Source organism: Arabidopsis lyrata (genome assembly GCF_000004255.2).
Source record: "Arabidopsis lyrata subsp. lyrata unplaced genomic scaffold ARALYscaffold_6, whole genome shotgun sequence".
In the NCBI taxonomy this organism is placed as follows: domain Eukaryota; kingdom Viridiplantae; phylum Streptophyta; class Magnoliopsida; order Brassicales; family Brassicaceae; genus Arabidopsis; species Arabidopsis lyrata.
Window position 1 is genome coordinate 13,816,404 of NW_003302550.1, and position 23,705 is coordinate 13,840,108.

The following is a 23,705-nucleotide window of genomic DNA, read 5'->3' on the forward strand; positions in this document are numbered from 1 at the left end:
CATTCTATCGAACACTGGGTGTTCAAGAATATTACTTTGTGTCTTATTGATTCAAACTGCAAATTTACAAGATCATCACTCAATACATTTCTCATACGATACAAATAGACACGATTTACATCAATATTTATTTATATAACTCAAGAAAATTGAATCATTTCGATCAAAAACACTATAAAACCGAATGATAAATACCTCATTGTTCCCAGCTTGATCCAGATAACGCTTTCCAACCCTCTTTACCAACAGAAATTGAGCTAATAAGTATTGATTAGTCTACTTTAACCCTAGGAACAGAAGATCCCTCAAAGACTCTCAAACGTGGTGCATCACTCCAAAATAGGGTTTTGGTCGAGAGAAAAAAAGAAGAAAATCATCGACTTTTGATATCAATGGTGAAACGACGCCGTTTTTTGTCCCCAATTCTTACTCTGAGTTTTATTTTAAAACGACGTCGTTGCCACGTGGAGGCCACGTCATCGAGATTTGACGGCACAGTAACAGTGTTAGCAAGTAGGTATGATTTAGCACAAAATTACAAGATCGGGTATGTAATTTGAGTATATTTAGAGTGGGTGTATGTTTTAGCACAGTCATATAGTCGGGGCATGAATCGAACATAGTGTAAGTGTGGGGGTATGAATTAGCCGATTTCCCGCAAGTTAACTTGATTGTGATTTATATTAATTACTTTGAATGTACCTGCAGATTATAATGATGCTAAAAGAGAGGCTGAGTCAAAAAAGACAAAAAGTATCATGGTGTTTGATTTCAAGTAAATAATTCTTACTATATGGAAGTGTCAAATTGAGATCTTAATATACAATGAGACCTATGGCAAAAGCAAAAAAAATTAAAACCCTCTTAGTAAATTTTTTAAAAAAAAATATTTGGGCCGCTTACTCAATCTAGAGTTATTATCTTTTCTTCTTTAAGAAAATTTATGAAACTAATGTTGGACCCTTGACATTTGCCTACCTTGCCTAGGGGTAGAGACGAACCGCTTATTGAATCTAGAGTTATTATCTTTGCAGTAGTACACTTGGCTCAAGCCTTATTCTATTAGGGGTTATATACATAATGGTTCCTAAGTAGTTCATGCATTATTTTGTAATCTTGATTAAGAATAAGTGTGATACGGAATCCCATATAATAATTGGTGTGATATAAGAATCAAAGGCAAAATTTGGAAAATGTTGTCATTTATCTACCAAAGCATGTTTTCAGTCGCATACAATGTCGGACGTCGGTTTATCACGAGTCACCTCAAAACATGGACTGCGAATTTGGAGTGAAGTAACAAACAGAGATAAAAAGCCACCAATCAAGAACGTCGTTTACAAAGAGATCTTCAACAATCTCTACTACAAAGACACATGTATTTCAAATCAAACAAAAATAACACGCAATGACTATTTACCATTGTAGGAGAATATGACCAAGAAACAAAAGAAAACTTAGTCGGGATCTATACGCCGCGGGGTATATTTTACGAACAAGATATGCAAAATACTTAGAAACTACCATTTAAAGGGAAACAAAGGCCACAATTTAAACGCAGTTATGAATTAAAGTCATCTACTGATCTGTTTTACACATATTTTGATCATCTGCTTATCTGTTTTAGTGATCAGATAAGGTTACATGAAGTTTGAGTAAAACGCATTCACAGTGAATTGAATTGGAAATGAATTTTTTCAATAAATAACACAACTCCGAATAAGGAGTGTTTTAATACAGGTACGTAAGCTCTACAAGAAATTCTATTAATCAAGACAAATCCATCTTGAATCTAGAATAATATAAATATCAAAAAAACATATAATTTCTATATTAAACGCTTTCAAAACATACACGAATTTTATTATTTTTAATTAAAACCGCTTCCACGTTTCATTTTCGCGTACCCGCTTTCGATTCCATGCAATATAAATACAAGTAGTCAATTATCATATATAAATTGATCTATATCGGCCAATCCATAACGACTTCTTCAAACAAAAGACGAGATGAGCAACCGTGAAGATCCATGAAATGTGGGAATCAATTACAAATTAAAAAAAAAATCTAAACAAAAAAAATTACCAATTGAATAAGAGACTATAATTTTATTTTTGCAACATCACCTTTCTCATTAGAAATTAATGTTGGCAAAGATAGATTATAATTATAATTGCAAAATTTAACCACATAAAAAATAAATTAAACCCTAGAATTAAAAACTACTAAAATCTAAGTAAAAGTAAAATATCGAATTCTAACAAAATTTTTAATTTTTACAAACTATATTTATATTAAACTAAAAAAATCAAAAATATACTCTGCGGCGTACGAGTTTCGATCTAGTTGTTATTAAAAAACCAAAGCCTATAAATTTACTATGTTGACTGAGTTTTCATGGTAAACAAAAATATATATTTTTTGTCAGAAAAAATTTAAGCCTATGGTTGAATGGTTGATTATAAATGCGAAAAGTCAGTGATTAATCTTGAAGAAATGAACTATAGTCTTAAATAATTAATCAATATTTTCAATAAACTATACTGATACATATATAATATTGTTGAGCAAAGGGAAACGAAATGGACATATATTGGATATATAAGAGCACACGCAGTGGAGTACTCAACACTCGGGTGTTAGTTATAAACAAATGAAAAATAATGTAAATTTGGGCTAAGATATAAAACAAGGGTGCAAGTTTACACTCAAGTGTAAGGTATTATAAAAATAGAAAAAATTTCTTCTTTCTATCTCTCCCTCTCTCTCTTTTCTTTATCTCTAATTATAATAATAATAAAATATTTACACCCCACTAACATACATCCACCCAAGTTTACCATTGCTGATGCTCTTAGAGGTCAAAGCCTGAGCCTGATTTATTAATTGAGAAATCAATTAGTAAATAGCAAGATATTTCAAAACTCCATTTTCTTGTTGCAACTTTTGTCTGAGTTGTGAGGTCGCTTTTCTGTGCCAAACGTTGCTCAATCAAAGATATGATCCATCTCCGAATTTCTTTTTTTTTTTTTTTTTTTTGAATAACCGCGAGTCTCCCAAAGGCTTCCTAGGCCCAAAGACTAATCTCACGAAGCTGGTAATTCCCTTATGTAAACCTGCCAGTGGCCGTGCCTCGAACCCTGGTGGCGGAAGTCACAGCTGTGACCCCTTTACCACTAGGCCACAAGGCCCGGTTGAATTTCTTATGTACATATATTACATATATCCATTAAGAATGTATTTAAGAGCTCATGGAAATATCATAGTAAGAAACTTATTTATGCTACTAATATGCAAGAAATTTACATGATTTTTATACGATTTTATATAGTTATTTAATGGTTTTATGTGCTTTTAAAGTTTAAAGAGGTAGTTCTTTAGTACAAAAAGAACAAAACAGCTTATTGGACATGTTCTATATTTGAGAAGTTTTACATTCGTTGAAACATTTTCCGACCACCATTTTAAATAATATCAAACGAAAGCTTGAAGAGTCAGTTTTCATCTAGAAGTAGTCGCGAGTTTTGAGTTTCATAGTAAAGAAAAGATTGCAAAACATAACTTTGTCTTAAACAAAACAATATGCTTTATTTTATTTTTTTCAGTTTTAAGCTTAATTAATGGATTGTGGGTAGCTAATTGAATGAAGAGAATCGATCCTTCCTTCTCCGGCGGTGTGAAGCGTGGTGAAATTGTGTGGTGAGGCGGAGTTTTTCCAAAAGCTAGGATTGAGGTGTTTCCACCTATATCTAGATCCGATAAAGGATAGCGGATGCATTTTGGTGGTACACTACTAGCGAGCCGCCATGTAACTTTGTAAGACTTGGTTTTGTAGCGGAAGTTGCCATTTTGTGTGTAGTACCGTGAGTGGAAAGAGGAGAGAGTTGCAACTTGTATAGCGGGTCTCAGCTGTCAGCTAACGACTGTTTCCCTACACTAGATCGAAGACGAATTTGATTCCGGAAAGTTTCCGACGAATCGTTATCTAGTTTTAAAGATGGAGTTAAAGAACACCTCTTGGTCGACATAAATATACAATTTTAACTTATATAGAAATTTATGTAAAGTTTAGAAATTCTGGGTGATCTTAAAAGCAAACATCATGTGGATTTTGAAATCAAACAAATAGATTTAAAATAATAAAATTACCTTCAAATTGTATCTCAAACAAAAAACACTTCCAAATCAATTGAAATCCTATGTGAAATCCAATCTTTAAAATTAAAATCAAATTAAAAACATTAAAACAAATAACACCAGATAAAATAGTATTTAAAACTTAATACAAAAGCTACATGATTTTTTTAAGAAAATTAACAACACAACTGCTATATTTGGATTTCTAAATAAATAAATAAACCCACTACCCATTATTTATGAAAAAAAAAAAAAAAAGAAGAAGAATATCAGAAGATGCGTTAAACCAAACCGGTTTAAATCCGGTTCAAGAACATTAATTTTCCCGAGTCTTATCTCTTATCAACGAAGACGATAAGGTAACAACAACCATCATCGTCTCCACTCTCTCATCACCTCACCACCACCATGCTTTCTCTCACTGCAACAACTCTCAAATCCTCACTCTTCACACAATCCAAAACCCATGGATTCTCCAATACCCGACCCGTTTACCCAAAACCCTTCACCACCATCACCGCCGCCTTAATCCCCGCTTCAAACCGTCAAGCTCCACCACAACAACAACTCTATCAACCATTCCGTCCACCACCATCACCAATCCCTCCAAAATTCCGATCACTCGACACCGCCGGAAGAATCGAAGTCCTCGCTGATCGTCTCGGTCTCTGGTTCGAATACGCTCCACTCATTTCCTCCTTATACACTGAAGGCTTCATTCCTCCATCAATCGAAGAACTCACCGGACTTTCCGGTGTCGAACAGAATCGTCTCATCGTCGGCTCGCAAGTTCGGGACTCTTTAGTTCAATCCGGTGCCAAACCGGAGCTGATCGCTGCGTTTGACACCGGTGGAGCCGAGCTTCTCTACGAGATTCGTCTTTTGAATACAACTCAACGTATAGCTGCTGCTGAATACATTGTTGATCACGATTTCGATACGAAAGGAGCTCAAGATCTTGCCAGAGCGATTAAAGATTATCCGCATCGTCGCGGTGATGTTGGTTGGGAAGATTTTGATTATAACTTACCTGGAGATTGTTTGTCTTTTATGCTTTATAGGAAAAGTAGAGAATATCGGAGTCCGTCGGAGATTCGAACTACATTGCTCGAACAAGCTCTTGAAACTGCGGTAACAGAGAAAGCGAAAAAGGCGGTGACTAGGGAGTTGCATGGAGAAAGTGAAGAAGAGAGAGCTAAAGAAGAGGAGATAAAAATCATTCGTGTTCCTGTAGTGAGATTGAGGTTTGGAGAAGTAGCGGGAGCGAGTTCGGTTGTTGTTTTACCGGTTTGTAAAGCAGAGGAAGGAGAAGAGAAGCTTCTTGAAGCTCCAATGGAGTTTGAAAGTGGAGGAGAGTTTGGTGTGGTAGAAGCTGAGAAAGATTGGAGTAGATGGGTTGTTTTACCAGGTTGGGAACCCGTTGTGGCGGTTAGGAAAGGAGGAGTGGCGGTTTCGTTTAGTGATGATAGGGAAGTTTTGCCGTGGAACGGGAAAGAAGAGGCGATAATGGTTGTGATCGATAGGGAGAAGAAGACGGTGGAAGCGGATAATGGATATTACTATCTTGTTGTGGCTGAAGGTGGGATGAAGTTGGATAGAGGATCGGTATTGAAGGAGAAAGGAGTGAATGAGAGTTTAGGGATGGTTGTTTTGGTCGTTAGACCGCCGAGAGATGAGGATGATGATTGGCAGATAAATGATGAAGATTGGGATTAGAATTCAATTAGAGGGATAGTTAGTAACTTTCCATAAACAAATACTTTGTATGCTTTTGGTTCTGGAAAATATGTAATTTTTTGTTTGGTTGCTTCTTATGTCATAAATGTTTTCTTTCATTGTTGTGTTAGTGTCTAGGTTCATCAATTTTCTCACCATAGTTTTTGATTTTTTTTGGAAAATCAGTTATCATTGGTTCTATGAAATTTCAAAACCTGTGTTGTTAGTATTATATTGTTGAAAGGTTACTCAAACATGTTGAAGCTCAAACGGATCAGATTAGTGCCGGACGTGGGTCTAAACAAGCCCAAAAAGCTCGCGAAAACATTCCAAGATTTCTCCACATATGTATGAGTTTGATTCATCGCTTTTAAACTTAAAAGAAGTTGACTCCTAATATAGATTCAATGAAGACGAGAATTTGAACTACTTTGCTCTACAAAAAAATTAGACCTGGGATAAATAACCGAACAAAAAAAACGAACCAGACCGAAACGAGATTTTGGTTTTCTGCTCCGGTTTGGTTCGCTTGAGTTAATCGGCAAGTTGTAATTTGGGTTTGGTTATCCTAACCTAACATTTCCCAGCCGAATAAACTGAAAACTGAACCGAACCGTAATTTTTTTGATGAGGATATATGTTGAGAAGAAATCCGACTCCGATAGGATTTCCAATAAAGTCTCCAACAATACAAGGGGGCGGGCATCAAAATAAATGGCTTACAATCTTCTGTGAAACTACTCACTAGATCCAGGACAACATTTATCTGAACTAAACTATCGTTATACTAGTACTTTATTAACTCATGTTCCCATACAATACATTATTAACTCGTCTGATTTATTTGTTTAAAAAATAAAAGAAAAGAATAACATTGTTTGATGTTCTATTCTCTTTATTTGATCATTTGAGTATGTAAAGTGATTTTAAACTTCGGGTATTACCCAAACCGACCCAAACCCGACAATACCCGAACCGGACCGGAACCGAAACCATAGGAATACCCGAATGGACCATAAATTCATTACCCATTCAACCCGAACCCGAACAGGTTACCCATATGTCCAGGCCTACACTTAGATTACTAAAATATTCATCTCTCTCTCTTCTAAGGTGTAATATGATACAATTATTTAAGTTTTATTGCTTCATGATTCTAATTTTCAGGTGAAGAAGAACGTTTACTTCATCTGAGCGGTCCAGAATTTCAAATCTCATAAAGTTATGTTGTTTGTCTAAACCCTTGAACATAGAAACCTCAAACCTCTTTAAATGCAAAAGTTGAAACGTATACAGTCTGTCTTTAAACCGTTTTAACCGAAAGTATGATTCAAAGAAAAACGATCAAGATGTGTAAACTGCACGGTTCGACTACTGGTCGCTGAAGACGAGATAGAGAGAGAGTCGAGAAATGAATTTGGTTCATGATTACAAATGTCGGGTTTGTCAAAAGAGCTTTCATATTTATCCCCACATACCATAACCTAAAGCTAAAGCTTTTCATCTTTAGTTTCTCTTCAATGCTTTTTTTTAAGCAGTTCGAAGAGAACAACGAACGGAATCAGTGCCGGCTCAAATAGGGGGCGAGCGGTGCGACGGCCAGGAGTCCAATCCCGTGCTCCAATAATTAAGGGGCCATTTTTAATTTTTTTTTTTATAAAAATTTTAAAATTTTAAATTACAACATAAAAATAAAATTTAGAAAGGCCCAGAAATTTTTTTATTATTGTTTTTAGTTTTAATAATTAACTTTTTAATAAAAATATCATACAATTTTTTTATATAACACAGAACACAAAAAAAATAAAATTCTAAGGGCCTAAAATTTTTTTTGCCCTAGAGCCTATAATACTGTTGAGCCAGCACTAAACGGAATACCATATTTACTTGTCATCTGTGCATATAAATCACGACCAATGGTCCTCAAAAGTAGTAACTAATAGTACCGTGATGATCATTTCCACCAAAGAACAGACTTTGATAGAAGACCATGCCCTAACAATCCATGAATCACAAATTATTCACCGTATATCTAAGAAGAAGCAATGATTTCAACCCTCGGACCGAGCACCATGTGTTATACTAATCAAAACATTAAGACACCCTATGTAATATAGCTACGACTTTTGCATAGACGAAGAAATCGAAAAGCTTGACTTTCCAGTTTGGCCAAGACTTCAATCACAGATTTATGTAACACCAACCTGACATCATATATTACTAATGAAATATGTAACAACTTATGATGGTTACAAATACATAATGCCAGTTTGCTTTAGAATTACCAGTTATTGTGCATCCCACACCAAAGCAAAGCGACATAAAAGCTAAAAGACACTAATCTTACTCGATCAAGTTTACTAAGAAATGAATTGAAAAAGGTATTCCAAAAATGGCAACTTTGGAGACTCTAGCGGCAAAAAACGCAGTTTACAAGTTTAGAGAACACAACATCGTGAATTGGGCATAATTGGCAATATCTAACTAATCAACTAACATTACGCAAGAAATGCATCGAATCAAAGCTTTATAACTAGTCTTGAAAGAACATTGTTTTAAAGGCTGCAGATAGTGACATTGCAATTTTCCTGACCTCAACTCTTTACTGGCGAAACAGGACAGGGGCAGTCTATGTTACTGGGATGGACCAAACACTGCAAATTTGGCCTGCCAACCAAAAGGTGGAGAAATAAAGTTTGGTCATGGAAACGAAATAGAAAACAAAAGACAGAAAAGATATATCTACCCTCCTCGAAACACTTCACTTGCTGGATTAGCAGTCATGGCTGATACAAGCAATTAGCTGGTGCTATATTTCTCACACGATCGATCAGTAGAGAAAGTTCTTGGTTAGTGTAATCAAGTCGATCCTTTGAGATCATAGACTCTGTGAGGAGAGTTTCTGTGAGCGAATGAAACGTTTGAGCAGAGTCATCTCCAATCCCCTGGCCATTTTGATTCTCTGCAGCTACATGAGGACTTTCCTGTCTCCATCGTAATAGAAAGTACTGGTCAGGTATATGGAAGCAGTTCTTCACGGTCAGTACCCGAAGAGTGTGCCTGCATAAGATTCCGGAATGCTCAAATTCCTTGCATGAACACTGGATCTCCTCGTTTTCCGGGTTCCAGATCACACAACATTCCCCTTCCATTTTCTTAAAGTGATGTACGATGTATGGACCATTGGCCATCTCAGCCACAGCATACTGAACAGACAAAACCATTTCGTTTTGTAATACGCTAAACGCATAAGGCGTCAGAACCCCCCTTGCATGATCTTCCATAGGCATACAGGTTTTCAAACTCGGATAAGTGAACCGTGGCGGGATTTGCTTGGCTAGACTTGCAGCAGCACTGACCTGCAATGCTCTCCGGAATAATGAATCAAGGCAGCAATGAAATAATATTGGAATTGAATAAAGTGTATGGTTCATATGATTCACAAACCTCTTCAAGTAATAGTTGCATGCATGTTGGTCCAGCAACAATTCGTTTCAAGAAAGAATCTATACATTGATTAAACTCAGGGGTCATAGTTTGAGCTACAAAATGTTCTCTGATGTAACAAGGAGACCAGGATGCTCGGCACGAATAAAGCAAAGCCGCATGCCTGTCTGGAACAAGACCAAACTGAGTGACAAGGAGATTCCACTGCTGTTCAAATTCATCTACATTCCCTGCCCGACATAACATATCAAACCCACCTCTAAATTCATCATAGTGCGACCCAAGTGTCTGAGAAAACCAGCTAGCTAATTTGGAGACAATGTGCCACATAAATACCACATGGTTAGTATTTGGCATTTCCCTCGCAATAGCTTCTTTAAGTCCTGTATCTATATCCGTCAAAATTGTCTGAGGATGTCGTCCCCTCATGAAACGAACAAAAGTCTGTCCAAAATAAGAGAAAAACGGAGAGCATGACCACAACATATATACTTACATCTACTCCAATCTTGAGAATTACAATAAATTGGATGCACAAACCTGTAAAGCCCATGTGAAAGAATGACAGCTCTCATCTTGAAGCAAAACACATCCCAAAAGCATCGCCTTGCCATTGTTATCTATGCCAAAAAACACCCCAAGAAGCAAGCCATAAGGGATTGACCGATAAGTAGTGTCGAAAACAACCACATCCCCAAATAAAGAGTATGCCTGAATAGAATCTCCATAAGCCCACGCAAGGTTTTCAACTTTCTGATTCTCATCAGACGTACAATCATAAGCAAAATCCATATCTCTCTCAGCCAACCCCTTGCAAGACTCAAGAAGCTCCAACGTATCACTCTCTCGTTTCTCGCTAAGAAAAGCATCATTCTCTTGAACACTCTTCTTACACGCCCTAACAAAGTTCCTAACATCTTTCTCTATAAACGGCAACTGCCCAGCCTGAACACCTTTCTCTAACTCCAACAACTTAACAATCCGATTCACAGGAAACCCCGCTTTCGACAACAAAAGAATCCTATCCTGATCACCCTGCTGTATCTTCCTATAAGCTGGAAGCAACCTAACTTGATCATCTTCCAAAAGCTCATGGTTATGAACATTACTAAACTGTGAAACATACCAATGACTGACACCATCAACAACTTCTTTAGTCAAATACAACTTAGCATCACAACCACATCGAACAGACTTACGCTCCCGAGGATGCTCAACATTAGCTTTCTTCCTAGGCTGATTAAAACCAGAACGATAACAAACGAAATCTCGCCTATAAACACCTAAATTCTGACTCTCAGTAGACCGCGCTTTTCGAATCGAAAAACCACTCTTCCTAGCGAATGTACTGTAATACTCAAACGCTTCATCGTCAGTTCTAAAGATTTGACCAACATAAGGCATAAACACAGTATCGTACAGTGATGATGTTGATGTTGTTGTTGTTGATTCGATCTCGCTTTTGGTTACTTGACAGGTTGATTCATCTCCTTCGAGTCTGATGTAGCATTTCCAATCACCACAAGGACATTGTTGACGACGTATCCAGATGTTATTCAATGGCTTCAACGCCATGATTTAAGGGGAAAAAGCTTCACAAAAGTTAGGGATTTAGAAGGAGATTGAGCAGATTACATACAATTGATAGTCGAAACCAATTCAGAAACCCTAGAAAGAAAAGTCGATAGTCTAGAAATTGACGATATCGGATTGATTCTCCGATTTTACTCTACCAAACGACGATCTATCACTAGTGGAAGGAGAGGACCAATCGGGAAATTGACGGAGGCGTATCAGATTATTGCAAGGAGAATTGAAAAAGCTCACTAAGGAATTGGATCTTCTTCAATACGGTTGTGGGTGATATAACACTCTCTCGTCCCTCTGCGTTGTCGTTTCGAAGTTGAGTTTTTTAACAAACTCCATTGTTTTTTTTTTTTTCTGTGGCTTTTGGGGAAAAATGGACATTTTTTTATTGATGACCAATGGGACCAGCAAGTGAAGAGATGCAGAACATATTAGTAAGGGATTTACTTATCCTTAACTAGGTGGATTGGGATGTGAATACCCATAAAGAGGAGGCTTGACTTTAAAACCAAGTTGTCTGGGTGCTCCTGATAGAAGAATTTCAGTCCATACCCCCTCAGGAGATTAGCGGATTAGTGTAAATGATTTCGGACGTAATTTAATGTGTTAACATTATAAGATATGTATAAAGATGTAAAGAATTTCCCAAGGATAGGCTAAGATTATGCAGTCACCCTAATCAAGGAAAGGAAAGACATCAACAATAAGCCAACCAATCAATCTCTTTGGATCTTCACACCTAAGGTATGGTTAATAGGGAAGTCACTAGCGACCAATCTAATCTATATGCTAAGGCAATAAAAGCCAACGACCAAGAAATACACTCGTGTAACATGGCTTTAATGAGAACATGCCCTTCAACGTATAAAACCTCACATCGTAAATGATTCAACTCGAGTAACATTGAAAATCAAGCAATTTTGTGGAAGCCCCCTTGACCCATTGGTTGACTAAGTGTTAATTAATGTTTTTACACCAAGAGGTCTAGGGTTCGAGTCGCAGGTACTGCGATTTATTAATAAATTTAAAGATTAATAGAGACAAGTGTGCATGAGATCTCCAGCGATGTACAATTATAGCCATTCGCCAGAATTCTACGCAGAGAAAGAAGTGTCGTCAGGTCGTGGATCATTGAAGGTGTCCGTCGTGGATCTAATAAGGGTTGGAAGGAATTGTCCGTTGTAGAATCGTCTATGTAACCTAGACATACCGTTGAATCCTGAGGATTAGACGGCAAATTCAGACGTTAAAAAAAAAACCCCAATCAATGTTTCCATAAATTAAACAATGATCATATATGTTTACACATATAACGACTCACAGATGACTACTGACGGTAAGATTACCGGAACTTCTTCACAACAACGGTACAACAGAGCTTCCTTCACCTTCAAATTTTCTACCCAAACACCCAATATGAAGGTTCAAGCTCGGTATTTTTAGAAGAATCATCTCTCAGGTCCTTTGACCAGAAAAACAATTCAGCAATACCCTTCCCGAAATTGCCTATTTATTTTATTTATTTTTTTAAATAGAAAATGTGGCTAAATACCTTCATACCCTCAAAAAACCTTGAAAACTACAGACCCAACCAATGTTATCCCCACCCAACCATCACAAAACCCACATAATTCGGATCTCTCTCTCCCTTTTGAAACACTTAGAAAAAACAAAGGAACGAAGGAAATCAAATCGTTTTTTTTTCCCTCGTTTCATTCTCTTCTTCTTTTTCGGCAGTGGAGTACAACCGTGGATAACCTGAGATTGTGTCTTCTTTGTGTAAGTCGAAATTGCTATTCAATTTCTCTGTGATTTCGTGTTGCCGATTGGATTTTGTTTGAGCAGGTTAGAATCCGATTAGGTTAGAATCTGATTCGAGTTATTAATCGTTTTTGTTGTTTGGTTTGAACAGGATTCGAAATGCGTACAAAAAAACCCAAGCTATCGTGAAGAACCAAATCCAACAGATGTAATGGTAGAAGCACAAGAGACTCGTGGAGATGAACCCGAAGAAACCGATTCTAATCTGGCGTCTAATCCTCAGGATTCAACGGTATGTCTAGGTTATTGATCTAAAATTCCTAAATCAGAGAGTACAACTAAGTATGACTTAGGGTTTCTTGTTCTTAAAATCGCAAATCAAAAAGTACAACTTAGTACGACTTAGTGTATCTTGATCTATAATTAATTGAATCAAAATGTACAACTTAGTATAACTTAGTGTATGTTGATCTATTTTACAGGAACCCGGGGAAGAAATCGAAGCTATGCAACCTCTAAATATGTACTTCGGTTCCGAGGAGTATACAAAACCATTTAAGATTTCTGCGAAGTGTTATATCGCACAGACAGTGAGGCTATTAGGGACTCTTCTAAAACCCGATGAGTTGGATTGGTTCCTCTTGCACCCCTAGTTCAAGCATTTCTTCCATATGCCTAAAAACTCAAATCATAAGTTGATGGGTATGTGGATGCTCTTGCTTCGTACAGCGTGTTTAGAGAAGAAAAAAGAATGATGGTTCATTGTTAATGGGGTCCCAATCCGCTATTCTCTCAGAAAAATAGCACTCATGTCTGGATTAAACTGTCGAGAATATCCACCTTTCATGGAAGGATTGGGGAGTTTAGAATTTGCTGGGAAGTACTTTGGGGTTGGTACAATAGTAACATATGCAAAAGTCAAAGCGAAGCTGCTGTCAATGAAGGAACCTGGGACAGACCGCTTGAAGATGGCTTTGCTATTCTTCCTATCCAGCATAATCATAGGGAAGAAAAAAGGAGGGCAGCAAGCACCCTCTATAGAACCTTTCTTTCTTAGAGTGGTGGATGATCTTGACACATGTAAGACATTCCCTTGGGGTCGCTTAACGTTTGATGAGAACATGAAAGACATCTTTCATTTGATGAACCACTTTGATGGAGTTGTGGGGGCACCATGGGTCTTTCCTAGTTTTGTAATTCCTTTGGAGGTAATTATGTTTTGAAAATAGTATATATTGGTATAACTTGCTTCATATAAGGTATAACTTGCTTCTGTTCTATGCAGCTTCTTGCGTTTGAAGCAATTTCTATTTTGAAGAACACTTTCAGAGAAGATGTTAGTAATGTACGTGCATACCGTAGGTGTCCTCGGATGTGCAGGATGAAATATAAACCCAGCAAAATGAAAGGCTTTTCTTTGACAGAAATTTATGACTGTCTTGGTACAACTAAGGTAATTAGTATAACTTGCTTGAAATGGTACAAATCAGTATAACTTGCTTCAGAATTCATCATCATCACTATTTTTTGTATTTTACAGGAGATTCATAGTATCTTGCCTCCATCTTCTCGTGAGACACATCTTCTAGGCCGTATCATGGTAGCAGATAATGGATGGAAAGATGTGGATGATCCAATAGCTGATGGTTGGAGCAAGTGTTTAATTGACCAAGAGAATTCAATATTGTTTGAGGATCTTTATAACCAAGATGTGGCTACCCAGGGAATTGAGGTAGGTGATGTGGAACTTGATAATGTGGATTCGGATGATGTGGAACATGTGGCTACGGATGATGTGGAACATGATAATGTGGATCAAGATGATGTGGCTCCAAAGAATTTGGTTGAGCTAGGAGATATGTTTATTCAACTAGAAGACCGGATGAACTAAGGGTTTAAGGAAATCATGGAGAAGATTGATGGCTTGGATGGCAGAGTAACATCTGTGGAATCTTATGTGAACTGGTAAAGAGGTGCAGAACAAGTTTGTCCTACTTTTGATGTAGAGAAGACACAAAAAGAAGCAACAGAGGTAGAGATGAAAATGACACAGGAAGTGCAAGCTGAGAAAGAGAAGGCTGAGAGGGAGAAGGAGAAGGCAGAGAGGGAACAAGCTGAGAAGGAGAAGGAGAAGGCAGAGAAAGAGAATGCAGAGAGGGAACAAGCTGAGAAGGAGAATGCAGAGAGGGAGAATGCTGAGAAGGAGAAGGCAGAGAAGGAGAAAGCAGAGAAGGAGAAGGCTGAGAAGGAGAAGGCTGAGAAGGAGATGGCTGAGAAGGAGATGGCTGAGAAGGAGAAGGCTGAGAAGGAGTTGGCTGAGAAGGAGAAGGCTGAGAAGGAAAAGACAGAGAAGGAGATGGCTGAGAAAGAGAAGGCAGAGGTTGAGAAGGTACTAGCTGAAAAGGCAGAGGATGAGAAGGTAGAGGCTGAAAAGGCAGTGGCTGAGAAGGTGGAGGCTGAGAAGGCAGTGGCTGATAAGGTGGAGGCTGAGAAGGTAGAGGGTGAGAAAGAAAAGGCTGTGACTGATCAAGAGGAGAAGGTAGAGGGTGAGAAAGAAAAGGCTGTGAATGATCAAGAGGAGAAGGTAGAGGGTGAAAGGCAAATTTCAATTCAGTACGAGAGAAAATCGAGAAAGATAAATGCAGAAGTACAAGGTGAAGAAGAAGTTGCAGGAGAGGCTTAACAGAATAAAAAGATGAAGCTTATAGGTAAGAAAGGGAAGAAGGGGTCTACTGTGGTCATTCGGAGTCCTATAATTACAAGGTAGAAGAAGGAGCAGAAGAACGATTAAGGTTGTTTATGAGTCATATGTGAACTCTTTGTGTTGTTGGTTTTTTGTTAAGTTCGAGTACACCTTGGTTTTTATTTAAGTACAACTTGATCGGAATGTTTGATGAACTCTTTATGTTGCTTAGTTTTATGTTGAATTTATGAGTGAACTCTTTATGTTGGTTAGTTTTATGTTGAATTTATGAGTGAAATCTTTGTGTTGGATGGTTTAGTGTTATGTTTATGAGTCATTTTGCATTGTCTAACTAGGTACACATGGTTTTTGTTTAAGTACAACTTGTCAAACTAGATACTCGTTGAGACAAACTTTTAAGTAGATTACACAATGGGAAATAGATTAAGGGAGACAATAAAAGTATATTACAACAAGAACACAACTACAGAAAACGATTAAAGTACGGAAATAGATTAAGGGAGATAATCTACAAGAAAACATGGATTTAGCGACTACACTAATAGTAACAAAATCGTCGCTAAATACATAATTACGACTGTTTGGCGACTAAAACACGTAGTCGCTGAACCTTGCGTCGCTAAATTAATATGTCGCATAACAGTCGCTATTTGGCGACTAATAGGCGACCATTATTTGCAGTCGCTATTCAGTCGTCACACAGTAGCTAAGTTTGCGACTCTTTTGGCGACTGTTTTGTGACGAATCTAGCGACTGTTATGTCACTACATGGCGACTATTTTCTAAATGTTTTGGTAACTGAATTGATACTACTTTGCGACTGATTATTATCGACTTAGAATGCTAATTTTGGATGAATAAATTGTTGCTAATTTGATTGTTATTACCAATTTATAAGCAAAAAGACTTCTATTTAAAACATAAGAACATTGTAAAATAAAACACAACATAAACATACATTATAAACATAAGAACCAAGTTCAAGTAACCAAACAACTTACACAAGTTTTCAAAGCAACACAAATGTTTTCAAGTTCAGAGAAGGAGGGAAAGTTTAGAGAAGGAGGGACCTATGGTTGTTGAGCAGTAGGAATAGCAGCAGTAGTAGCAGCAGTCGTGGCATCAGCAGTCGTGGCAGCAGCAGTGGCAGCAGTCGTGGCAGCAGTCATGGCAGCAGTAGTGGTATCAGTGACAGCAGATTGAGATTTGAGGAAGGCCATAAACTTTGGGTCAGTCTCGCTCAAATACTTCATCACCATCGCCAAATGCTTGATCTCAGCTGCTTGCTCAGCTGCGACCCGCAAAGCCTCTGCTTCACGTTCTGCTTGGAGCGCTGCTTGTTCCTCTATCTTCCGGTTAGCATCCTCAAGCTGTGATTGGAGTGTTGTGAAAGAAGAACTGCTTCATGGGTACTTGCGCTTCCCGTTGATGTAAACCCCGAGGCTGCCAACACCAAAGTATTCTCCTCTGTCGTTTGTGACAGTAGACTGCATACCAAAAGAAAGAGTATTACACAGTTAGACTGCATAACAAAAGCAACCATAAATAACAGACTATTTACCTGAAGGAAGATCTCATCATCCTCCTCTTGAGATAGCTCAGATCATCGCGAAGTTCCATCTGCTTGTTCATCATTCTCTTGAAGGGCAGCCAACTTAGCTGCCTTGTTCTTGAGATATGTTTCATGGACTTCCTGCGCCTTCCTATCCACAAAAGTCCCATCCTTCTTGGTATGAGTCCTGATGAAAACTTCACCAATAGTAGGAGGTCTTCCCAATTCAACTTCCTGAAACAAAGTAAATATATAGGTCAGAATGTAACTAAGTAATCTAATACTAAAACAAAGTAAATAGGTCAGAATGTAACTAAGTAATCTAATACTAAAACAAAGTAAATAGGTCAGAATGTACCATCTCTTGCTCTATTTGTAAAAACGACTTTGGACTAGAAACATGCTTGTGAGGACCAAGACCATTACGGTTAGACATCCTAGCTGCTGATGTGGTTGAACTCTTTGCTAATGCTTCTTCAGTGTCCAAATAGGCACACATCTCTATCCAAAGTGTTTTCTCGATCCAATAAGGCCTCTCTCGTTTTGAACATGCCTTGCTAACCATGTCTTTCATCCGCAGCTGACAAATCTTGTAGAATTTAGCTTCAACAACACCTGTCACTGAGGGATGCCAGGTGTGAAGTTTCTACAAAACAAGAGTAGAGTTTGGTGTTAGTGATCAAAAAACAAAACAAAAGTGTAATTACATAAGTATAAGAGGAGACAGAATTTTACCGCGAATTCGAGGAAGTATCTTTCTCTTCTACCAGTAGGCACACAGCTCCAACTGTAATATGGCCCATCAAACTTGTTTGTGAAACATTTAGTGATCTTCCGGGTCAGCTTTCCATTGTCCTTACCAAACCTACAATCACATAAACCAGTTAGCTTTGATACCATCCATAATCTATAAACAAGTAGACCTAATCAAATACAAACATACTCTAACTCAAATTATACAAGCAGACTCTACTTAAGTTATACAAGCAGACCAATAAAGCTAATACTATATACTAACAGACTCTAACTCAAACTATACAAGCAGACCAATACAAACATAATCTATATACTAACAGACTCTAACTCAAACTATACAAGCAGACCAATATATAAACTAACTCTTAACAAGCAGACCTATATACAAGCAAACCTAACAGACTATAAGACCAAAACATGCAGACCAATAAGAAGACTCTACTTAAGTATTGAAAATGTTTACCAAGCTAACCTATTTACCTAATCTATATACAATCAGACCTATATACAATCAAAATTAAAAATGTTTACCAAGTGGTTTCAGGCTCAAGGTTGGGAGAGATGACGGTGGTGTACTTCTCACGGCCTGGGATGAGAAGTGTAGCATGTAAATCCGCGAGGACATCTTCTGGGAGTGTTGAATCCCTCAACACATCTTCTTCAGATTCACCTTCAGCTTCCTCATCTTCAGATTCCTCGTGTGAGTTTTGAGCCTGAGAACTATGATGCGATACAGAGGCTCGAGGTTGAGGAGAAGGTCTTTGTTGACGAGATGGTATTTGTCGATTCGACGCTGCAGGCTGAGTCGACGCTGGAGGTTGAACCGGCGCAGGAGGTTGAACCGGCGCAGGAGGTTGATTCGACCGAGAAGCTAGACGATGAATAGATCCTACAGAGCCTCGTCCTTGAACAGATCCAGACCCTCGAACTTGAGTAGATCCAGATGCCCGAAATGGATATGACCCAGACCCTCGAATCATCGCCGGACTGGAACAGCTGCGTCGGAGGAGGATAGTCTCTATGAGTCGGAGGCTGAGACTCTAGGGCTACAGGATTTACCGGACTTTGTTGAGTCTCTGGGGCTTCAGGATTCGCCGGAGTGAAGGTATACTGGCTAGGAAGAGTACTGGGTCTTCGATTTGACGTCCCAGAAGCAGTGGGTCGATTGGCGACAGGTCGATTTAGGGAAACCTTTGGAGCCCTTCCTCCTCCTCCTCTTCCTCTCTTACTTTTTCCACCACGAGGAGCCATCGAGAGATACAAAAAAGGATTAAGAAGATGAAGGATTGATAGGATTTAGAGAAGAATTGATGGGGAATTAGGGTTCTTCAGTGAAGAATTAGTCGTCTGCGAAGGGAAAAGAAGATTAGGGTTTTCTGCGAAGGGAAAACGAGATATATACTTGGGCTTATGGGCTAATGTTACTGGGTCGTTGGGCTTCTTGGCCCAATTTGAATGTCCAACTAGAATTACGCAGTCGCTAATTCGTAGCCACTGAGTCGCTCCAGTTGGCGACTAAATATTCGGTAACTAATCCATCGCCATATTTAGCGACTATATAACGACAATATAAATCAGTCTCATATTAGATACTAATTAGCGACTATCGTATTTTGGTTCATATTTAGTCGCCAAAACGTAGCTAAACGGTCACTAGCTGTAGCGACTGCAAAATTAGTCGCCGAATTAAGTCGCTAATCCCATGTGACAAACTTCTTAGTAACCAAGAACAAGGTTTACTTAGTTGTACCATTTTACTAGACATACTACAAGAACACAACTACAGAAAACGATTATCATCTTTTTATTAAGTTCCTTCATATCTTGTATCTTCTCCATCTTCATCAGTCTAACTTCTTCTTCAAGAACATCTACTTGAAAATCCAATTGTTCTATCTCATCCACCAATGCTTCATCAAGCCACTTGAAGACATGGTTATCATTCTCAAGCTACATCAACAAATTGGTAAAATAATAGGAAACATTACACAATAGTAGGAAATGTTAATCAAACTAAAAGGCATAATATTTACCTTCATTTGTGCCGCATACGCACACCTGTAGTAGCGACGATACGGATTTGGTACCGATCTAGAAATTTTTTGAACAATTGGGGACTCACAATGACACTTTTTCGGAATTCCAGGAACCCTTACTCGGTTAGAGGAGATCGAAGCTCCTGAATTGCAGCTCATTCTCAATTAGACTGAAATTGAAGAAAAACCCTAGAGAAAACCTATGAAACGAGGAAGAAGGAGGAGAAGGAGAAGGAGAGGGATGGGAAGGGATAATGGGCTGATCCATTAAAATGGATAATGGGCCGATCCATTAAAAAGGTGGGAAAAGAGGGATTTTTCAAATTTTAAATTTGCCTCAGTTTTAAAAATCACGTGATACACATTGGCCAGGGAGAATCACATGTGGCGCCGCCAAAGGACACTAGTTGTACTGGAGTATCAAGTTGTACCATTTTTACAAGTTGTTCTTTCCGGATTTTTTGATTCAAATTAGTTATACCCTAATTACAAGTAAAAAATTTTAGTTGTACACATGATTGACGTTAATTTTGGTACATTAACAACGTATTCATGCAATAATAAGCGTTAAAACAATATTTTCGTAGCTTTCGAAATGTTATGTGGTTTACATTAACAAAGTGACCCTTAAAGTGTAAGGTGTTTCATGAGAAACCAAGAATATGATGAGATCTATTCTCACAATTGTTTTTTCTATATTAATAATAACTAATGTTATAAAAGGTTATAAAACATTGTTTAATATTTTTCTCTATACAATATTTATATATTTTTGTAATAATAATATTTTAAAACAAGTTTTTAATAATATTTCAAACAAGTTTATAATAATATTCTAAATTGTTTATACTTGAAATCATTAATGATTCCATTTCCATTTGAGATCCCTTAAAGTTAATATAAAATATTAAATTCATATTGTTCTCAAGTTGTACCAAAACTTAAACAAGTTATACGTAGTTGTTCAAATCAGAGATTACATAAAACACTCCAAAATACAATTAACTTTGATGATGTTCTCCGGATGATGGAACCGTCTATGTCCTTGTCTCTTTCTTACGCTTTTTCTTGCGTCCATGTTCTCCTGTCGACAGAATTCTTTTTGTTCGTTTACGTCCTTTCTTTATGACATACTCTTTCGGAAAGACAATCAAATCACGTACATGTGCAGGAACATCCCACATAGACATATTAGGAACAGGATAGATGGTCCTTGAATATGCCAATGACCAATTTTCCATCCAATAATACTTACTGCACAACTCATGCAATTGGATCTCAGTTCCTGTTTTTTTTTCAGCTTCCATGGCAGCAGCAATAGCATGCACACACAAATACTTGTCAATGTCAAATAGCTTGCAAGAGCAAGTTTTCTCAACCAAATCAACCACATAACTACTACCACCAACTCCAGTCACATTATACTCAAGAAAATAGCGGTTTAGTTCAGTCACCGGCAAGAGAGTCGCTTCCACACATCTTATATGCATCAAATTCTCAACAAACGGTATTAACTTCTGCGTCCTTGGTGTCTCCAATGATATCTTCCTATATTTGTTAAACCATTCCGACAGTTTAGCAACCATCGCATCAATCATTGGTAATAGCGCGTAAGCCCTTACGTATCTAAAGACACCATTAATAGATTCAACTGTATTAGTGGTGTCTATGTTGTATCTTGCGCCTGGAAAATAACATCGCGCCCATTTGTTCTGTCCAACAGTTCTATCAAGATAAGCACCTGCAGCAGGATATCTTTTGATAAAAGCAGCATAGAGTTTCTTGAACTCGGCCTCTGTATAAGTCTTAGCGCATTTCATGAACTTGGTCGCAACTAACTCTCTGTTCACGTTCTTACAGCTCAGTTTCACATTTTAGGACAAATGATATATACAATATCCATGGTCAGCCAACGGGTATACCTGCATTACTACCTTGATGAGGCTTTGATTTCTATCAGAACAAAACACCAGTTCAGGACAATCAAGTACAACTGATTTCAACTTGCTGCAAAACCAAGTCCAACTTGCATCTTTCTCACCATCAACTACACCAAATGCAATCGGGTAATGGTGATGATCTGGATCTTGAGCTGTAGCAATGATAAGTACTCCACCATATACAGTTTTAATATTGGTTGCATCCACAATGATCACCTTTCTCATGGCCTTGAAGCCTTCAATGCACGCTCCCAATGCGAAGAATAAGTACTTAAACCTCTTATCTTCATCCAATTCAACATAGGAAACTGTACCTTGATTCATCTTCTCCAACATGTGCATATAAGAATACACCATCTTATAACTGTCATCTGGAGTACCACGTAGATCATAAGCAGCTAGCTTTTTCCCTCTATTTGCCGTGGAGTATGACACTTTTACACTGGCTCTTAGCTGGACCAAAGGAATGAGATTTTTGGGAGTTGGAGTGTCTATCAAACATGGAAAATCCTCACGTAAAACAGATGCAACTAGATGTTTTGTGCCTCTCCTTTTGTTTCTCATTGTACTTGTTTCTGACCGTAAGCACGTATGAATCTTGTTGTATGTTCTGACCGAGAAACTGTCTGAGTTCCCATCCTTCGCAGCTCGTAAAGACCACTTGCAACCCTTATCTACTTCTGAACATTTAACCACAAACAACGTCGTATCCGACTTCACTATAATAAACTCAAAACAGTTCTTATGTGCAGTTTTGTCAACTAAATCTTTAACTGCTTGCTTGTTTTCAAATTCTTGACGTATGGTCACATTCATACCATCTTCCCATTCACGCTTTACAACAGGTATAGCTTCAGCACCTTCACACACATCACTGTTATCTACCACTGCTCGTTCTTCGGATCTTTCTTCATAAAGAATAATATTGTCATCTCTCGCTTGCCTATTTTCCACCACCTCATCACGTTGAGATGACTCCCTTTCATCAAGAGTCATGTTCTCATCTGTCTCTCTACTACTTGAAATCAGCTCCTCATTACTTGCACAAGCTACACTCCCTCGATCTTCTCTACCACACGGTTGCTCTTGTCCCTGATTTCCCTCGTTTATGACTTCCACATGCAAAACTTGGAATTGATCTTCATTCATTTCCAAATAACACATAACATCATCATCATCAGATATATATATTGGCCTTTTAGGATCCACTAGTTCTGGAACATAACTAAGTTTCATCAACCTTCGCTTTTCTGCATATTTTGTTCACTAATGCAGAATAAGTAACCTCCTCAATAGATGTTTCCATTCTAAGAGATTGATGAACTTGTTCTCTTGATTTTCATCTTGATTCATTTCCCCTTTAACATAGTATCCCCCATAATCAAAAAAATATGATTTTCGACGATTATTATTCATTGTCCCTGAAATAGAAAAAAAAAACTCACATTAAAATTGGTACCAAGTTGTACCAAAAAGTCCCAGAAAATAGTCTAACTTGTAACAGTTGTACTATATAAGTTATACCAAATACTACTGGTTGTACCGTATAAGTTATACCAAATACTACTGGTTGTACCCGTACAAGTTGTACCAATTACTACTAGTTGTACTACATCCACAAAATCACTACTAATGATTCTCTAGTAGTTTCAGACTATTCTCCAGACAATTCCCGACTTGGTTCGATTGAAGAGTTACAATGCGTGCATTATCAATAGAATTTGACCCATATCGAGTAGAAGAACAAATAAGACTGAATCTAATAAGCATTCAAGATAAATCTTAGAACTCTAGACAAAAATCCCTAATTGAATACACAACATCCTATACCATTCACGAGTTTTAAACAACTTAAATTTAACAATGGGAATAAAATTGGACAAATTACCTCAATGCCGGACTGGTTGCGTTGATGGAGGAGCTCTCCCTCGAGTTTCTAAGCTCTTCTTTTGGGGGAGAATTTGGACGACGAAGAAGATGAGGAATGAATGGGAGAGAGAGTGTATTGGTGTGAGCCACATGTTTTTTTTTTCTTTTTTTTAATTGAATTTCGTTTTATTAAATCAGGG

General features: G+C 37.8%; 5 protein-coding genes across 6 annotated transcripts; 2 read left to right on the top strand and 3 right to left on the bottom strand.

Moving 5' to 3' along the window:
- The first annotated feature begins 4,401 nt into the window (after positions 1-4,401).
- Positions 4,402-6,000, top strand: LOC9310495 (rubisco accumulation factor 1.1, chloroplastic). Its single transcript, XM_021022415.1, has one exon. It carries the CDS (start codon positions 4,546-4,548, stop codon positions 5,851-5,853), a length of 1,308 nt encoding a protein of 435 aa, XP_020878074.1. The 5' UTR covers positions 4,402-4,545; the 3' UTR covers positions 5,854-6,000.
- A 2,177-nt stretch (positions 6,001-8,177) lies between these two features.
- On the bottom strand, positions 8,178-11,258 carry LOC110227661 (putative protein FAR1-RELATED SEQUENCE 10). Of its 2 annotated transcripts, XM_021022723.1 has the most exons (4): positions 9,841-11,258; positions 9,301-9,744; positions 8,600-9,212; positions 8,178-8,520 (listed from the first exon to the last, which is right to left on the bottom strand). In XM_021022723.1, the coding sequence occupies exons 1-3, from the start codon at positions 10,873-10,875 to the stop codon at positions 8,634-8,636; spliced, it is 2,058 nt and encodes a 685-aa protein (XP_020878382.1). In that variant the 5' UTR covers positions 10,876-11,258; the 3' UTR covers positions 8,178-8,520; positions 8,600-8,633. The 2 variants fall into 2 exon arrangements, with proteins under 2 accessions (XP_020878382.1, XP_020878381.1); XM_021022722.1 differs by having other exon boundaries at positions 8,178-9,212.
- A 1,769-nt stretch (positions 11,259-13,027) lies between these two features.
- Positions 13,028-14,739, top strand: LOC110227777 (uncharacterized protein At3g43530-like). The gene is made up of 3 exons (XM_021023351.1): positions 13,028-13,856; positions 13,934-14,101; positions 14,189-14,739. The coding sequence occupies exons 1-3, from the start codon at positions 13,458-13,460 to the stop codon at positions 14,537-14,539; spliced, it is 918 nt and encodes a 305-aa protein (XP_020879010.1). The 5' UTR covers positions 13,028-13,457; the 3' UTR covers positions 14,540-14,739.
- A 4,627-nt stretch (positions 14,740-19,366) lies between these two features.
- Positions 19,367-20,192, bottom strand: LOC110227133 (uncharacterized protein At4g04775-like). Its single transcript, XM_021020466.1, has 2 exons — positions 19,694-20,192; positions 19,367-19,610 (listed from the first exon to the last, which is right to left on the bottom strand). Exons 1-2 carry the CDS (start codon positions 19,853-19,855, stop codon positions 19,401-19,403), a joined length of 372 nt encoding a protein of 123 aa, XP_020876125.1. The 5' UTR covers positions 19,856-20,192; the 3' UTR covers positions 19,367-19,400.
- A 398-nt stretch (positions 20,193-20,590) lies between these two features.
- On the bottom strand, positions 20,591-23,664 carry LOC110227160. Its single transcript, XM_021020533.1, has 3 exons — positions 23,525-23,664; positions 22,877-23,057; positions 20,591-22,775 (listed from the first exon to the last, which is right to left on the bottom strand). The coding sequence occupies exons 2-3, from the start codon at positions 22,890-22,892 to the stop codon at positions 21,571-21,573; spliced, it is 1,221 nt and encodes a 406-aa protein (XP_020876192.1). The 5' UTR covers positions 22,893-23,057; positions 23,525-23,664; the 3' UTR covers positions 20,591-21,570.
- Positions 23,665-23,705: the final 41 nt, after the last annotated feature.

Bases quoted from the DNA above. Each gene is read 5' to 3' on its own strand.
- LOC9310495 (XM_021022415.1), top strand. From the start codon at position 4,546: ATGCTTTCTCTCACTGCAACAACTCTCAAATCCTCACTCTTCACACAA.
- LOC110227661 (XM_021022723.1), bottom strand. From the start codon at position 10,875: ATGGCGTTGAAGCCATTGAATAACATCTGGATACGTCGTCAACAATGT. The intron at 9,745-9,840 runs GTTTGTGCATCC...TATTTTGGACAG, and splicing joins CTTTCACATGGGCTTTACAG to ACTTTTGTTCGTTTCATGAG. The intron at 9,213-9,300 runs GTTTGTGAATCA...AGAGCATTGCAG, and splicing joins TGCAACTATTACTTGAAGAG to GTCAGTGCTGCTGCAAGTCT.
- LOC110227777 (XM_021023351.1), top strand. From the start codon at position 13,458: ATGTCTGGATTAAACTGTCGAGAATATCCACCTTTCATGGAAGGATTG. The intron at 13,857-13,933 runs GTAATTATGTTT...TGTTCTATGCAG, and splicing joins GTTTTGTAATTCCTTTGGAG to CTTCTTGCGTTTGAAGCAAT. The intron at 14,102-14,188 runs GTAATTAGTATA...TGTATTTTACAG, and splicing joins ACTGTCTTGGTACAACTAAG to GAGATTCATAGTATCTTGCC.
- LOC110227133 (XM_021020466.1), bottom strand. From the start codon at position 19,855: ATGAGCTGCAATTCAGGAGCTTCGATCTCCTCTAACCGAGTAAGGGTT. The intron at 19,611-19,693 runs GTAAATATTATG...TTGTTGATGTAG, and splicing joins CGTATGCGGCACAAATGAAG to CTTGAGAATGATAACCATGT.